Raw genomic sequence first — 12389 nt, 5'->3', positions numbered from 1 at the left:
TTATCTGGCACTCCACAAACAGGAAGTTTCCCAGAACCCAGGTGCAATGGTTATTCCCTTCTGTCAGACAGACCAAAATCTCTCGGGAATCAGCACTCTAGTGAGAAGACATAAGATCCACACGCATCCCTCTTTGTACTTACCATGTGATTTTTATGCCACTTCACTCGATACGGGGAGTAATACATTGGGTCTTTTTATTGCTCAAGTAGAAAGTGCTCATTACCTATTTATGTTTATATATAGGAAAAAAGAAAGAATTGTTTCAAGTGGCATACATCACACTGTTGTAGTGGTTGATTTCCTCAGGATGGTCTTCTGGGGTTTTGGTGCAGTTTGTGGAGGCACAGTCACAGGTCTCGGAGGAGGAAAGCTATTACTGGGACTAATCCCCAACCCTCCATTTTCCAGCGGAAATGGAGGGAGTGGAGGTGGCGGAGGTGGCAGAGGAGGGCACTGGTGTGGCAGCTTTCCCATAACACGGGCGGGCTCACTGTGCAAGTGCACCTCCCTGTTTTTAATGTTATACCGAACATCACAGTCAGGGCAATAGCCATGGTACTGCACTTTTTCACTAAACCGCACCCGTTCCCTTGCTCCTGGCTGAGGGCACCGCTCTTTCTCAGGTCTGTGCATCAGAGGCTGCATTGCAACTTTCTCCAAATTACTGTTCGGTAGGCAGCATACATCTCCATTTGGGATGCGGTTGGGGCCAACTGGCAAGCCCCCATTTCGCAGGAGGGTACCATTAGTCTTAACAGGGTTGGCTGAAGGAGACAGCCTCGGAGGCTCATCACACTTGACAGGCGTCAGTCGTGGTGGAGGCGGGGGCGGATTCGGCTTCCGCAGCACGGTGAGGATAGCAGAGGGGTGCGCGGGTGGCTTTATGAGTGGTGCACTGCCCCGCACCTTGACTTTTTCCAAGCTGGAAGCTGTTGTGCTGCTGGAGCTGCTGTTGAGCGTGTCTGTTTTGGAACTGTCTGTCATCTCATCCTCCAGCTGCAGGTCAGACGTCAGTGTGTCAATCTGGTCAACCACCTGCACAACAGCCAGAGTGAAAATGGTGAGCAAAGCTTGTCCCAGTGAATGCACAGAAAAAATAGCACTGCCCACTACCAGCTTTGTCCTTCTCAGAACTGAAGCATCCAAAATTGTTTTACCATTATTTCTTTTTTCTTGCAATAAAATAACACTAATAATACGAATAACATTAATAATATTAATAATACTATTAATATTAGAGAGTGCTAGTTTGCTAGCTCATCACCTGAGTACAAGAGAAATATAACTTCAAAGACTCTGGAATGAAATTCCATTTCTTTCTCTCTAGGGTTTATTTGGCAATATTACTGCAAGCGAACTGTAATCCTTCAATATTATGCTTTGCCTTCCAGTGCAGGAGGAGACTGAATTATTTAACTTTAGCTTCTACATGGCAGCTTCTGAATCCAAATCTTCTGCAGAGTATCTTTTAGCTCTGACCTTTTATACAGTCTAGATTTAAACATGCATCTCTGTAGAGGTGATATTAGACACCTGCAATTGTTAAGTTTGGTACAATCTTTCTTGAAATTTTTTTAACATAGATAAGGTACTGAGAAGCAAATTCCCTCATGTATTAGACTTTATTGTTTCCCTTTATGAATATTTTCCTTGATCTCAGATCCTCTGATACCATCCTGAAATAGCATTTGCTGCAAAAACAAAAGAGGAAAAGTAGCTTGGTTTCCAAAGCTACAAGCATTTATTAACTCATGGATCTTATTCCAGGATTTCCTCTACCTTCCGTATTTCTGATGGTAACTTCTACTATGTTAGAATTTGTCTAGTCTTTCAGATTCCCTTACCTAGTCAATTTTTTATAGGACATGGAAACTGATGGTGTCTTTACAAGGTAGTGAACATTTGTCATACAATTAAAAGCACTTCCTTAAAGTTGCACTTGAAGCAGTAAATAGTTGAATAACTGTAGTTATAATCTACAGATAACTACAACACACCCCACTGGAAATAAATGTGTTTAAAAACTGATCTTTATTCTTTACATCTTCATAGGATACACATAAAGTAGTCTGTAACTGAAATGTCTGTAGCTAACTTTTGTGGATGACCAAAAAGCTTGTGCCCTTGCTTTGGGTCCTTACTGAGATCTGTGGTGTTCTGGAGGGGGGATCCAAGTATATTAGAACTGAAATCAGATGCCTCCAGTTGCACCACTGAATCAATCCTTCTCACCCTTTGGAGACTTTAATTTTAACTTCCTGCTTTCATATTATTGATTTCAAAGTAAGTCTATTTTTGAGGAGCACAAGCCATATGGTAACTGCAAAAAAAGTGAAAGTCATTACTGAAGGCACTGACTCTTTATTCAGTCAAACTAGTAACTCACTTATGTGCCCAGTGGTAAACAGTAAACAATGAAAACAAAACCACAATAGAATGAAAGAGCTTTTTAGCTTCCACTGCTCATACTGCAGCTAAAGTAGTTTAATATAAATTCATAAAAATTCATATGCAACAATTCAGTTCAATGCTTTCCTTCTCTGAAAAACAGCAAACATGCAGATAACCATGATTCAAAACCAGAACTTTCAGACACTTTGAAAAACATACCTTTTTTTACCCAGACTGAAACAACTGCTCATTTAGAGCCCAATACCATGTTGCATTTCAGTTTTAATTTTAGCATTTTGATTTTTCTCCAGCAAAAGAAAAATTATTCCCTTAAAAGACAGAGATTAATTTCCCCAAATAATAAGGATTTAAAATACTAGTCTAAAATTAACAGTTGAACAACAGTAGTAACGGTCAGATCCCAAGCATCTCTTCCAGTGTACAGCATGTAACTGCCCTTGGAAATTTCAGAATAAAGGCAGTTAAACAACATCTATACTAAGACAAAGCAAAATTCACAGCAAGAAAGACAGCTTACAAAAGAAAGAACTCACATCTTCACCTCAATTTACATATGCTAAACAATGCAGAGACAACTTCTCAAAATGAAACAGTGAAACTAAAGAAACAAGGAAAAGACAGTCATGTTCTGGGCACTAAGCCTGAACTTCAAGCACTCCTCTGCAAGTTTAGTATGGATTTGTGAAAATATTAGGGTCTGCTTACATACACCTAAATATAGTACTGAATACTGTCTTGGAATGCAGTATATAATCCTTTCATAAAGTACAAAAGCTACAGAACAGATTGATGTAACATAAACCAAAGAATCTCCTTGACAAGAACACTGTCATGGCTTAACCCCACCTGGAAGCTAAACCCCACACAGCCCCTCTCTCACCCTCCCAGCCTCAGCAGGATGGGAGAGAGAATCAGATGAGTAAAAGTAAGAAAACTCATGGGTTGAGATAAATACAGTTTAGCAGGTAAAGCAAGAGCCATGCACGCAAGCAAAGCAAGATAAGGGATTCATTCCCCACTTCCTGTGGGCAGGCAGGTGTTCAGCCATCCCCAGGACAGCAGGGCCTCATCATGCCTAACAGTGATTTGGGAAGACAAACACTATCACTATGAACATGCGTCTCCTTTATCTTTCTCCTCCAGGCCCTTACAAGCTGAGCATGGCACCACATGGTCTGAGTCAGCTGGGGTCAGCTGTCCTGGCCATGTCCCCTCCCATGTCCTTCTGCACACCCAGCGATTCCGCTGGTGGGGTAGGGTGAGAAGCAGAAAGGCCTTGGCTCTGTGTCATCACTGCTCAGCAGCAACAAAACCATCCCCGTGTATTCAACACTGTTCCAGCACAAATCCAAGACATAACCCACACCAAAACTATTAAGAAAATTAACTCTATTTCAGGCAAAACTAGCACAGAAGTTATAAAAAGAGACATGAAAGTGCTGCAGGCAAGAGAGAAGGGAAAAGCATGTCCGTAACAATGCTCAATACAGAGGTGCTGGGTAGCTTTTACACGTGACAGTATATTGGCCTATACTACCGTGTTACGTAATGGCAATATTTGTTGCTTCATATTTCTTAATAAGAACTATATTAAAATGCCAAGAAAATACTAATTTTTCTTTTCCTCTATTTTCTACCATGATAGCCCACCAAAAGGGTACCTTTAGTCATACAGGATCTTAGAAAACCTCATCAAACATGTGAGGAAAAGGACATCCATGGATTACTGATTTGGTTATTGCATAATTAGCTATGGATAAATCTAATGGAGATTATTCAAGTAATATATGAAATCTTCCTTGTTTAATAAAATTTATTCACAATTTCCAATATCTAATTACCAAAAAAGGAGAAAATATAATAACAAAAATGCTTTTTTTTTTTTAAGACACATACAAAATTCTAATCATGCATTATTTTCTGCAGAAGAAACAGAAGCAAATGATGGCTTTGTTGCTTTAGGCCTCATGTGAAACAAAGATCATCTCTGTTCCACACTGTAGAAAACAAATGTACAACCACAAAGTATAATTCTAGACAAACAAAACCTAGTGTTTATTATTTTCTGATAGATACATTCAAGGTGATTTTCCACTGGTGCTCTGAGGATATAGCTACAATTATGCAGCACATATGTGTCATAAAATGGCAGACCCTGATGATAGGAGAAATTTGCATCCATTCAAACTATCCTTCTGACTGCACAAATTTTCTCAAGAGTAACAGCAAAGTCTGTTATGCACTGTCCTTGAATTTGAATGACTAGAGTTTATCTCTTGCCCTCTGGACAAATGTGTAGTACACACTGGAATTTTTTTTGTCACCTCACCATTTTAAAAACATAAAACCAGCATGAAATGGTTCTGACATTACAACACAGATTACCTGTCCAGATTTATACCATAAGTTGAGATTATTTCCTGCTATTTTCTTTTGATTGTGTTTTTTTAGTCTGTTTTGTGGAGAGTTTTTTTGGGGGGTGGGGTGGGATGGGGTGGGCTGTTTGTTTGGGGTTTTTTTGTTCTAGAAGGAAATTCAAATAAGATGGGGTGGGGGCGAAGTGAGTTGAAAAAAAAAAACCCTCCATTTCATACTGCTTTCTAAGGGAGAGAAAATATTTAGAAACAAAAGGCTGCTCTGGTTGTGCAGAATCTGTCTGCTTTTCAGTCCTGAGATAACACAATACTTGATTCATATGAACAAGCATCCTTTTTATCGCCCGAGGAGCTCCTTAGCCATTAACAAGATTTGAGCTCTGCAGAGATGCCCACTTTTCCCCCAACAGTAATATCCTGAGGCTTCAAGCTTTGTAGGAGCTGGTGTGACACTCCTGAGTGAACCATGCATCAGCTCATGCCTACCCCTTTTGTGGGCTTTTACTCCACAACTGTGTTAGGGGATGAAGTGGAAATGGAGTCAGATTTCTCTAGCTGACTCCAAGAAATTAATCTAAGTCCAACATATGCACAGACCCAAATACTTATCCTGAATTCTAAATCCTTCTACAAGTCAAATCTGTGCCTATTACACCATTTTATCCTTAGAAATATGTGTGGAGATTTTGGTTCCTTGTACCTAGCTACAAGAACAGCTTCAAGGAAAAAAAAAATATTGTTGTTGTATTACTATACAAAGGTCACAGATATTTGCTAAAACAGTTGAATACTATTGCTGTTGAGATCTTGCTTGCCCATGCACTTTTAATACTTTTAAATAATATTTTAAACTTTTTTAACCACTGTTTTAAAAGGCTTTGTTAAGTTATCTAACTAATAATTTGAAGAAGGCTATGAGGAGTAGTCAGCATGGATTCACCAAGGGGAAATCGTGCTTGACCAGTCTTGTAGCCTTCTATGATGTCATCACCAGCTGGGTAGATGGAGGAAGTGCAGTGCATGTCATCTACCTTGACTTCAGCAAGGCTTTTGATACTGTCTCCCATAACATCCTGATAGCAAAGCTGAGAGAGCATGGGATAGATGAGTGGACAGTGAGCTGGGTTGAGAACTGGCTGTCGGACTGAACTCAGAGGGTGGTAATCAGTGGGGCAGAGTCTGGTTGGAGACCTGTGACTAGTGGTGTTCCCCAGGCTCAGTGTTGGGTCCAGTCCTGTTTAATATCTTCATTGACGACCTTGATGAGGGAATAGCATCCACCCTCAGCAAGTACACTGATGATACAAAGCTGGGAGGGATGGCTGACAGGCAGGAACACTGCGCTGCCATCCAGAGAGACCTGGACAGGCTGGAGAGCTGGGCAGGGAGAAACCAGATGAGGTTCAACAAAAGCAAGTGTAGAGTTTTGCACCTGGGAAGGAATAACCGTTTGTATCAGTACAGGCTGGGGGATGACCTGCTGGAGAAGAGCTCTGAGGAGAAGGACGTGGGGGTCCTGGTAGATGACATGTTGGCCATGAGCCAGCAGTGTGCCCTGGTGGCTAAGAGAGCCAATGGGATCCTGGGGTGCATCAGGAGGAGTGTGGCCAGCAGGTCGAAGGAGGTGATCCTCCCCCTCTACTCTGGCCTGGTCAGGCCCCACCTGGAATATTGTGTCCAGTTCTGGGCTCCTTGGTATAAAAAAGACAGGAATGTCTTGGAAAGAGTTCAGAGAAGGGCTACAAATATGATTAAGGGCCTGGAGCATCTCCCCTATGAGGAATGGCTGAGTGAGCTGGGACTGTTCAGCCTGGAGAAAAGAAGACTAAGGGGGTACCTTATTAAAATTTATAAATATCTTAAGTATGGGATGCAGGGGGAAATGGCCAGCCCCTTTTCAGTGGTCTGTGGAGACAGGACAAGGGGCAATGGCTGCAAGTTGGAGCACAGGAAGTTCCGCACCAACAGAAGAACTTTTTCCCCAGTGAGGGCGACAGAGCCCTGGAATAGGCTGCCCAGGGAGGTGGTGGAGTCTTCTTCTCTGGAGATGAAATTCAAGACCCATCTGGACACCTATCTGTGCAATATGAGCTGGGGAGCTGCTTTGGCAGGGGGGTTGGACCTGATGATCTCCTGAGGTCCCTTCCAATCCCTATGATTCTGTGATTCTGTGAATACTAGAAAAGTGTAGAAATATGTAATTGAAGAGACAGTAGGAAGTAATCAGGGATACTTTCCTCATACTAGCAAATCCAAATCTTTAGACCATGTCATCACAGACAAGCAAAACCTCTCTGCTTCAGGAACTTACAGGTTTTGATTAGACTAAGAAAACTAAAAGATGAAAATAAAATTCAATGAAGCCAAAAATAAAATTGTAGATCTGGGGTAAATCTGAAATTTGTACTTAAGTTATATAATCTTAATGTTAAATTTTCTGCTAAATATATGCTATGTTTAAGGAGGTATGTATGCTAAAGAGGTAAAAATTAAATCATAACAACAACAAAAAATAGTTTGAAGTTCATCAAAGAGAACATGTGGAAATGAAAACTCTACACTCCAGAGATTACACGTATGAAATGAAGTACCTGTGCAGGAGTTGATGAACAATAATCTGGAAGAAAACCAAATATGAAATAACTAAGGATTGCTTTATGCTGACAATTTGCCAGGTCATACTTTCTAAGAGCAGGCAATGAGTAAAGATCACTAGATTTTAAGATGGGAGTGCAAAAGTCTTTGCATGCTGGATACACTTGAGAAATACAGCATTGATGTTGAAGTAGCAAAAGTGAATCAGTGGATGGATGGTGTACATGTGATTCCTGAGAATCACAGAATAGTGTAAAGAGAGCAAGGAAAGAAAAGGCAGCCATGTAACAGTACATCTCAGAAGGAGCTGACAAAGCTTTTGAGTTAATGGCTAAAGTTCTGGACACATTTGTGATAAAGACTGCATGCAGAAGTTTATTCATATAACTTGTAAACACATACAATACGTAAGATCTATAGTAACACTGCATGAGTTTTTATTCCCACTATACTAAGATTAAATATGAATATGATTTGTTTGTTACTTGTAAGATAGAACTGTAAGTAAACCGACTACTGTTCAGAGACAACTTTCTTCCCTCTTGTCTCTATCTGTGAGTGTACAGCATGTCAAACTGTTAGACAAAATGTAAAGCTCCTTTTTGCAGATAGAGGTAAGGTTAAATTATATACTATTGAAAAAACCAAAAACCTTACCAATGAGCATATAGACTCAGAAACTCTGTGCTGCAACCACCAGTGTATGGAGAAAGGTCTATCGAAGGATGGATGTGAAAAAGACATTAAAAAACTACACATCCGCAATAAAAAGAAAATGAAAAAAATGAAAAAGACACTGAAGTTGCTAAGATATCCTACAATAATACCCATCCCTCAGTGTTATCAAACTCTTACTTTAAAATACTTAAAAACAGAGCTAACATAAACTATTGCTTTTCCTAGGCAATCCGACTCCAGTTCTTGTTTAAAGTAACTGAGAATGTTGTCAGAGAAACCACATTCTGATTATTAAAAGCAGCCTAAGATGGCCTAATATACAACATTTGGCATTTTTGTAGCCTGATTAGAACAAAACTCTCTATTTCTTACTGAACACCAGGATATCATTTTAAGATTCTAACTTGGCAATAAAGAGACTAAACCATGACACAGAAAGTAAGTTCTTTTACATCTTTATTATATCCCTAAACTCTGAAAAGAACATCTACAATTAGTTACAAACACATTTTGCCATGCTTCTCTTTGTGTAATTATGTGATACACATCCACATGTGTATGTAATCTACTGAGAGGTTTTTAATCTACTTCAATAAATGTTTCAGCAGGTTTGCTTTTCCTGCTTTTTAAAGGCACTGTGCTCAATCCACCACAGAAAATTGTGGTTTTTTTCCAACTTTTGAATAAAGAAACAAATTGCTGTTCAGGAAGAAAAGCAATATACTTTTAAAGACTGATTAAGTTCAGAGAAAAAGAACTTCAAAAGTATATTTTTTCCAAAGATATCCAGTTATTTTCACTGTTACATGTTCTTCAAAGTTTCATGTGGATTTATGAGTAAGATTTCTTTTTTTTAAAATCATTTGCTTCTGTATAGGCTAATAATTCATTAAAAAGTTGCATAAGCAAAATGGAAAGGGTGCCTCACTGTGATACTACTTCTGATATGGAATAGTTACGATCCCCATATCAGTGTTTAGTGCTACACTACTGCAGTGTGCAGCTATGAGATTTGATTTAACAGTTTCCTGGAAGTTTTCTAGAAAATGAGCAGTTACAAGCAGATACTGATCTTTATTTTCAATCAAACAAAATCAGGTGGTAATCTTTAATTGTAAATAACTGCAACCAAAAGGTCTTAATTTCATTATTTTTGAAGCAGAAACTTGCAAAGCTTGACATGGATAAATTTTGCACTCTTCATGCAAAACCACATGACAAGGCAGGAGAAACATGTAATTTACAGTAAAACAGCGATCAGCTCTATCACAGAGGCTATTCTTGCCTTCAAGTAAGGAACCTGCAAACATGCTATGTATGTAGGTCTAATATCTTATGATTGCGTCTCTAATCCTACAAGAAATTGTTCATTTGCTATAATTACTATAGGAACCTTTAAAACAAGCTGTCACACTATTTACCCTCCTGTCATCTTAGTTCATTATTTCCTATAGAGTTACTAGTCCTTTGTTGACAAAATACCCCACTTCCAGTATAGCTAAGGACACATACAAAACTTTTTTTCCCACCAAGTCTTTGCCTGTAAATCCTGAATCCCCCGCAGAGGTAACAACGAGTAAAGGGAGGTTCCCATTAACAATGAGAGTGCCAGTATTTCCCTTTTCAGTTTAAATTGCATCATGTCAGAATAAGATCTTGTTCTCAGGTGCTTGTATTTCAGCTACAGTCATCCGTGGTCATATCTTCCGTATTTGCCACAGCTAACTTCTGTACACTGCAACCCCATCCTCTTCCCCACCATCCCCACTGAACACAGCTTCCAGGTCAAGGAGAAACGGAACAACATTTAGGCTAGGAACATGTTTATAAAGTTGTACAAGTAAAAAATTGCAAAAAGAAACCAAAAGAATAGCTGTACTAGAATAGACAAGTGGTCTGCTCAGAGAAACTACAAAAATGACATGCTCAGACAAGAACACAAGAGTAGAAAAGACACACAAAAGTATTTCTGTAGAGTCTCATGCCAATCTCAATTTCTAACTGGGGGACTCCCTTAACAGATTTTGGATTAAGTAAATCTTGACATATTTATCTACCATGAGCATGCTTATTTCTGCTTGCAACTGTAAAAGCTTTCAGTATCAACAGTAGCCTGCATTTTCCCCACCTTCATCGTATGGATATGTCACCTACTCCTCTTTCTGTTTGAGAGAAATCAGAGAAGCATTTTGTGCTTCTTGGAGTGGCACAATACATAAACTGCAGCTGTTTTGTATAATCACAGCTACACAAGCCCTCTCAGACTTCGAATTTTTATTTATTCATTCATTCATTTGTTCGTTCATTTATTTATTTTAAATCAAATATATGATGAATGTCTGTAAACAAAATGTAATAACCTTAAACAAGGAAATAAAGACTCAAATATCTGGTTACACTCAGCAGTCGTTCCACCACTAATAAGTTATAATAAAAGTTTTATAGTACATCTAGCAGCATCTTCATGTCTGAAGCTGTATTAATAAATAATCATGTCTGTTAATTCTAAGATATTCTAGCATAGGGATGAATCTCCTATTTGATTTAATACATACTTCCAGTTCAGCTTTCAGGACACAACTCTTAGAGCAGCATCTCAGACAGCTCAGTGACTGACCCTGCAGGACTTGCAATGCAAGATCTGCCCATATTTAAGTACGTGAAAGGCCAACAGTATTCTAAGCAAACTTACACATATCCCAACTGGATATATCACAGAATCGTAGAATGTACTAAAACCCTACATGCAGTTGCTGCCACCAGAAAGTTTTTCCTAAGGAGTACATTAGTAACTTCTGTGAACTAGTATCACCCTTTGGATTATGTTATACAGTAAATGATTCAACCTTACCCTCTATATAAATGAATTCAGAAATACACAGTTTTCAATGACAGGCCTTACTAAACGTTTCTTAGACATGTCAAAGTAGACCAAACACCAAGATAGTATGGAAATAAACCTATAAATGGAAAGTCAAGAATATGTCAGATTCTCAAGACTATAACAAGGCCATGAAAGCTCGTTATCATCAACCCGCACTTATCATTTCAGAGAATGGAAAGGGGGAAGCTCATATTCAAAATCTTAAAAGAAAAAGGCTTATTTTCCATGAGGGACTAACGAAAGAATAGAAAAGGCAGTAAACTGCTCTCTATGTTCCCTTTAAGAATGTAACATAGCCATAATGTACAGATAATTCCTCTGTGTACCCTTTGGATGAAGTCTGCTAGGGACACTGCTTGGAGATCACTGAGAGACATGAAGGCAGGTATGTGTCATGAAAAACTTAAGTACAATTATACTTCCTGTCACATCAAATAACCCTGATAATATTATGCTAAAGAAACAAAACCCCTGAGAAAATAAACAAACAAAAAATTCTCTTTTTAGAAAAGCAAGTTGAAAGAATAATTTTAACGAAAAATAGCTGGTAAGCACTCCTTAAGAATTCTTACAGAATTTCTCACTTCCAGTGAAATACATCATCTTCTATTTGGCAACATAAGAAAATAATTAATTTCACAAAAGTAAAGGAGATTAAATCAGTAAAGGGTTTTAGGCCACATCTAGAGACACAGGGAGACGACACTTTAACTCTGGTAACAGTGCAATGATTTCACACATAGCTTACTAACCAGGTCGAAAGACGAACTGAAATGCAGACTCAAACAAAAAAGTCTCACCCTGAGTCATCAGTCATGCCTTTCCTTTGCTCCCCTCTCTTGACCATAATGATGCAGTAACCCAAAACTAGCAAAGCAATCCACATTATTTAAAATAACAAGTACAATGCAGATCTCTATAGGCAGCAGTGTTGACTGAGAGTTGTTCAAGAACAAATTCCAAGAGCAGCAAGTGAATCTGGCACAGCTTCTTCTGAACATCAACAAAAGACTCGCAACTAGACAGAAGGGCTTTTATGTACTGGAGAAATGAACAAGGACTACATAATAAATATAAAAAGTGTAATTCCATATGACTTCTGAAGAAAACTGCAACTTAACAAGAAATCAGCAATATTATCTTTATTGTTATACTGATGTGGCTTTTTTTTCTTTTTTTTTTTAAATTTTCAAGTTCAGGTTTGATAGTGTAGATACAGCCCATGTGACTATTTAAGCTAATGAAAGTGATGGAACAATGCTAATTTTCTTTTGGGGGTCACTGAAATCTACTCTTCATCCTATATCTGAGAATATGTAGTGTAAGACTACAAGGAGAGTGTATTATTATTTTGATTTTGTATTTTTATCTTAATTTTTTAAATAATAAATTACATATTTGGAAACACAAAAGCTGCAGATCTTTATTTTTACGCTATTAGA

General features: G+C 38.6%; 1 protein-coding gene across 1 annotated transcript in view; it reads right to left on the bottom strand.

Moving 5' to 3' along the window:
• Positions 1-279: 279 nt before the first annotated feature.
• PRR16 (proline rich 16) overlaps positions 280-12389 on the bottom strand; it is a gene marked incomplete at both ends in the record, with an annotated part of 110425 nt that continues 98315 nt past the window's right edge. Inside the window, one exon of the mRNA XM_084278279.1 lies at positions 280-1038. Coding sequence (XP_084134405.1) covers positions 280-1038 — 759 coding nt within the window. The remainder of the gene's footprint in view (positions 1039-12389) is intronic.

Source organism: Gallinula chloropus (genome assembly GCF_964237585.1).
Source record: "Gallinula chloropus genome assembly, chromosome: Z".
In the NCBI taxonomy this organism is placed as follows: Eukaryota; Metazoa; Chordata; class Aves; order Gruiformes; family Rallidae; genus Gallinula; species Gallinula chloropus.
Note: the sequence above shows the minus strand (reverse complement) of the source record. Positions and strands in the feature narration are given on the sequence as shown.